We start from the raw sequence: 5084 nt of genomic DNA, 5'->3' as shown, positions 1-5084 counted from the left end.
CTGCTGAACACTAAGGCAAGGCACCTGACCTCAGCCTGGAACAAAGAGGCTGAGGGCTTATGCCAGCAAAGCTGAATGGTGCTTGCAGCCCTGATCCAGCATGAAGCCTCGGCCACATCTCTGACACTGTCAGAAGAATCCAGCATCCTCCTGAACGAGTAAATGAGTACTGGCGTGACAGCCCAGCAGCCAGAGGCTGTCCCCAAGCAACGATGTGAGAGGCAGCAGAGAACTGCAGGAGCTGCACTCTCAGGGCAGGAAAAACCCAGGCAGATCATCTTGGTGGCCCTCAACAAGCTCTTTGTGCTGGCACCAGCAACACCTCCTCTCTGGGGAGAATCAGCGAGAGTTCAGGCTCGCAGAGCTGCTATGACCAGCTCCAAACAGGGAAGCAGGCAGAAAGCCTGGCCTGCCTCAGCCACGGGACGGGGACACACACCACGTGAACTGGGCAGTGCTATATTTGGAGACCGTGTCTTTGGCTTTTTTTAGCTTTTTCAACTTGTTCTCCTAACGGCACCATCTGAAAATTCATCTCCTTGTAGGAAGCAGTGTTTCCACTGCACTGCTGGGGATCCCTGAGACCCTGGACTACTGCTGGGGTCAAAAGAGGAGCAGAAAGGCAATGGCACTTGGTCCCCAAGTGGATGTCTGCTTCCCCAGAGAGCTCTGGCATGGTGCCTCCACGCTGTTCATGGGGTTGTGGTGGTGAACCCCTGCACTGTGTGTGTCCTGGGAATGGCCTAGGTCACTGCACAGCCTTTGACAACCAGGGTTCCTGGAAAAGGACCTGGCTTATTTATCCTCTGAGTGGGACCAGGAGACTCTGCAAATGAGCTCGAGCTCTTGGCACTGAAGAGAATGGCTTGGCTTTATGACTGTGCACTCCTCGGATGGACAGAGCTGGCTCATCAGGCCGAGAGACCCTTGAACATCACAGGAACAAGGCTAGGTCACGTCCTTGAATCCCAGAGAAATTCATAGTCCTTCCTTCCTCCATCCTGGGCAGTGCTTGGACAGGAGAAGCTGAACCATCTTCAGTCCTCTTAATAAATCAGTGCCCCTTTAAAGCTTGTGTTCCTCAGCTGCAAGACTGGAATGCTGCATGACCCAGCAGCCTGTGCTCCAAGCAGGCACGTGCTCCTGAAGCACAGCATTACCTTCCCATCTGTGGGAGGCTGAAGGAGCATTTGCTCTTCATGATGCTACAAAACAAGGCTTCCACGCAGTCTGGAGACTTGAAACCATGCCTCCTGCCTCCTCTGATAGCACTCTACCCATCAGGCTGGTCTGGGAAAGAAGAACTTGCTCTGATCATGGGAGTTAAACACCCAGGGGATTACTCCATGGCCACCCCACGAGATGAGTCTCCACTCACAGCAGCAGTTCCAGAATCACCTGCAAAACCACTGGCTTTGAGTGAGCAGTAGCCAGGAGCAATGTGGAAGGAGCCTAGAACAGCTGCCAGGGATACAGTCCTCCTCCGACATAAATCCATGCAAGACTGTGGGACTTCACCCTGGAGATCAGTAGAGAAGGAGGCCCCAACTGATCTAAAGCTACAGCTGTGACTGACTATCATCCCTCTTCTCCTCAAATCCTGCTGCAGCCATAGCCAACAAAGTCACCTTTGTAATTGCGAGGGTAGCAGAGAGAGTTTTGCTGGGACAGAAGCAAAGTCTGACCACAACCACATCAGGCAGCCTGGGGACAGACTCTCCCCCTCCACGCTACCCTGGCCCCCCACCCCCAGCCCAGCACCGAGGGGGAGATGTTGGTACCTGGGTGTCAACCCACTTGACACCCTCAGGGGTGTGATCCACGCGGCCGTAGAAGTGCACGGGGAGCATGTACTCCGGGCGAGCCTTCTCCCAGGGATTGCCGTAGCGCAGCCAGTCGTCGGCCTCCTCCACCTGCAAGAGGCAAACAGGCTTCAAGCGATGGCTTGTGCCTCCCAGAGAAGGCTCAACTGGGCTTTCTGAAGGGAGGCCAGTTGAGAAGCAAAGCTTCAGTCAGCTGGCTTTAAAAATGGATCTGCAGAGGCCTCTAGAGGACAGCTGGGCTTTTGGAAACATGGATGACTACATCCCAGCTGGTATAAATCAATCAGCCTCTATGGGCTGAGGGGTTTAAACCATCCAAACTGCACAGACCGCTGCGCTCAGTCTGTCTCGAGGCCTCCACATCCAGTCTGATCGTGATAATGGGACATATGGGATGTGGTTCCCTAGAAGCCCATCGGTGCTGTTCCCAGCCACAAACCAACCCAGGGCTTGCTAACTGCTCTGCCCTCTGCCAGAGAGGATTTCTTCTCCCTGCTCCTAACAGCACCAACAAAGTGAATTCGGCAGACCCACCAAGGTTGATGTGCACCAGAAACCAGAGGGGCTGAGGCCCTTGGAGAGATGCTGTCTCTGTGGTCATTGCTCTGAGCCACAACCCAGCATCACCACCACCCCTCTTCTTTTTTAAGTAACATTAAGCCAGTTACAGTGGAGGCTTTTTCCCCTTTTTTCACCATTTATAGGACCTGGCATTGCAGCTTCTTTGTGGGGAAGGAGGAAAAAACAACCTTCAAACCTCTCTGACTTATGGAGAGCTATTTTAAGGGGAAAAAAGGTCCTTTATGCTCAGAAGCAAGACAAGGCTCCTAATGGAAACTGCTTCCAGACATATACCAGGGAAAACTGCCAGCTGGGGCAGATTTTTAGCCTATTTTCACTTGCAAAATATTATGATCATTAATGCTACAGGAGAGCCCCTGCTTAAGCCCCTGCTGGTGGTCTCACAGGGAATCTGCAGGAGCAGTAGCACCCCAGGCACTTGCACATGCTTCATCATCATGTTCAAATTCGTCCTCCACCAGACACCTTCATGAGGTGTTTAGCCACTTCTCCATCCTTAGCCCACTCACTGCCAGGCTGGACAGCACTTGGGTTGTTGCAGCCATGCCGTGGAGCTCTGGGCAGGGAGACCTCTGGTCCCAGCCATGCCCTGGGGGCTTGGCTCCAACACTGTCTCACCAGGCTGGTGACTGGTGTGGATGAGCTCACATGTGTCCCTGGGTAAGCACCTGCCACACGTACACCCCACCACCCTCATCACTTCATAGAATCACGGAACTGTCTAGATTGGAAAAGACCTTTAAGATCATCAAGTCCAACCATACCTGTCCACTACTAAACCGTATCTCTGAGCACCTCATCTACTTGTCTTTTAAATATCTCCAGGGATGGGGACTCCACCACTGCCCTGGTCAACCCCTTCCAATGCCTGAGAACCCTTTCAGGAAAGAAATTCTTCCCAATATCCAATTTAAACTGCCCTTGGTGCAACTTGAGGCCATTTCCTCTTGTCCTGTCACTTATTACTTGGTTGAACAGACCAACCCCCACCTCACTACACCCTCCTTTCAGTGAGTTTTAGAGACCAATAAAGTCTCCCCTCAGCCTCCTTAACTTCTCTTTGCTCATGTGGTCAGAGCCCTCAGGTCAGCACAAGTGGTGGGAAGCGACAGCCCATTTGGTACCAGATGATGGGCTCAAATGCCTGGTTTTGAATGGCCCAAGGCACCACAGTGCCATTTGTGTGGCCTTGTCCACAGGCAGAGGTGGCCACTACAGCATGAAACAGAAGGAGGAAGGGTGACTTGAGTTTGCCAACGTACCTGCCAGCCATCAACAATCTTCTGATTGAAGATACCAAACTCGTAGCGGATGCCGTAGCCGTATGCTGCCAGCCCCAACGTGGCCATGGAGTCCAGGAAGCAAGCTGGAAGAGCAGAGCAGAGCATGGTCATGCTGCAAGGAACCTCACCTCTCGCTCATAGCAGCTACTACGGGGTTCTGTGCACAGGGGTGAGGAGTGGCCACAACCAATGCCACTGGAAACATTCATTACTCAGAGGAAATCCACGCCCAGAAGGGACAGCCTGCAGCAGGACCCCATGCACGTCTTGCCAAGGCATGATGAACACCTCAAATTTGCTGGTGACGAGGACAGGTCACCAAACACCCAAATCCAGCCTTGTGGCAGTGAGAGCTCTTCTAAACTTGCCCAAGGTGCCCAAGCCTTGTTCTAAGCCTGCCTGCCTGCCCATTAAAGCAGGGCTTCTGACCCTGACTCACTGCTCCACCAGCTAGTTTGCTGTGATCGCTTTCAAAGAAAAACCCTTCCAGCCCTCAGTCTGGGGCAGCTCCGGTAAAGATCAGCCCCGGCCTTTCCTCCACACTGGGGAGCTCCTGTCTCCAGCAGTCCCGTGGGACAGGCAGACTAAAATAGCAGCCAACAATCTGCCTAAGTGACAGCTGCTTGGATGCCTCTGAAAAGTGAGAGATTCCACAGGGAGGTGAGGAGAAAGGCTCCAGACAGCCTCTTTCAGCCGCAGCCCTACCTGCTGTGCTGCAGACCACACAACTACATCTCCTGGATGCTTTCCCCGAGGAGGGGGCTCATTTCTGGCCAGCCAGGACCTGGTAGGAGGGTGCCACGCTGCTGAAGGGCTGAGGTCTGCACGCTGTCCTGCTGCAGTGCCGGTGGCGAGGGCACGGCAGCCCTGAGCCAGGCCACCCTCTGTCCCCATGCACTCTGCGCGAGGAGGGGGCTCCCCTCTCCCCGTATTACCTGCCAGGCGGCCCAGGCCTCCATTTCCCAGCCCAGCATCTTCTTCGATTTCCTCCAGCTCCTCCAAGTCCAAACCCAACTATTGGGGAAAGAGCCACAGCAGAACACGTCACCACCCGAAGCCTGTGCCCTGGGTCATCTGCTCTCTGAGAAGGGCAAACAGAGATCCCCAAACAACCCACACCACGGGAAATTAAACCCATGGGGGTGTCTGCATCCCCCCACCCTCCCCTCCCCACACAGCGTTTCACCAACCTCTGGTCCCCGGGCAGCCCAGTTAATTGTAAAACAACTTAACCCATCATCAAACATCATTTTCCCATGAACTAGGTTTCCTTAGAGACCTCAAACAAAACACTTGTCTCCTGGCAGCCTCTCACGCCAGGAGGCCCTTCCACCAAACTCGCCATTGGAGGCGGGACGGTGAACGGACAGGGTAGTGGGGGTGGGGCCCGCGCGGA

At 54.1% G+C, this 5084-nt stretch overlaps 1 protein-coding gene across 1 annotated transcript in view; it reads right to left on the bottom strand.

The window, feature by feature from the left end:
* The window catches only part of LOC104532910 (glycogen phosphorylase B), a 16008-nt gene that overhangs the window by 9350 nt on the left and 1574 nt on the right, over nt 1–5084 (bottom strand). Inside the window, exons 2-4 of the mRNA XM_029087534.1 lie at nt 4624–4702; nt 3668–3771; nt 1782–1913 (exon numbers count right to left, since the gene is read on the bottom strand). Of these exons, the coding sequence (XP_028943367.1) occupies nt 1782–1913; nt 3668–3771; nt 4624–4702 (315 nt within the window). The remainder of the gene's footprint in view (nt 1–1781; nt 1914–3667; nt 3772–4623; nt 4703–5084) is intronic.

The sequence above is a fragment of the Antrostomus carolinensis genome, unplaced genomic scaffold, assembly GCF_000700745.2.
Source record: "Antrostomus carolinensis isolate BGI_N321 unplaced genomic scaffold, ASM70074v2 scaffold9111, whole genome shotgun sequence".
Classification (NCBI taxonomy): domain Eukaryota; kingdom Metazoa; phylum Chordata; class Aves; order Caprimulgiformes; family Caprimulgidae; genus Antrostomus; species Antrostomus carolinensis.
Note: the sequence above shows the minus strand (reverse complement) of the source record. Positions and strands in the feature narration are given on the sequence as shown.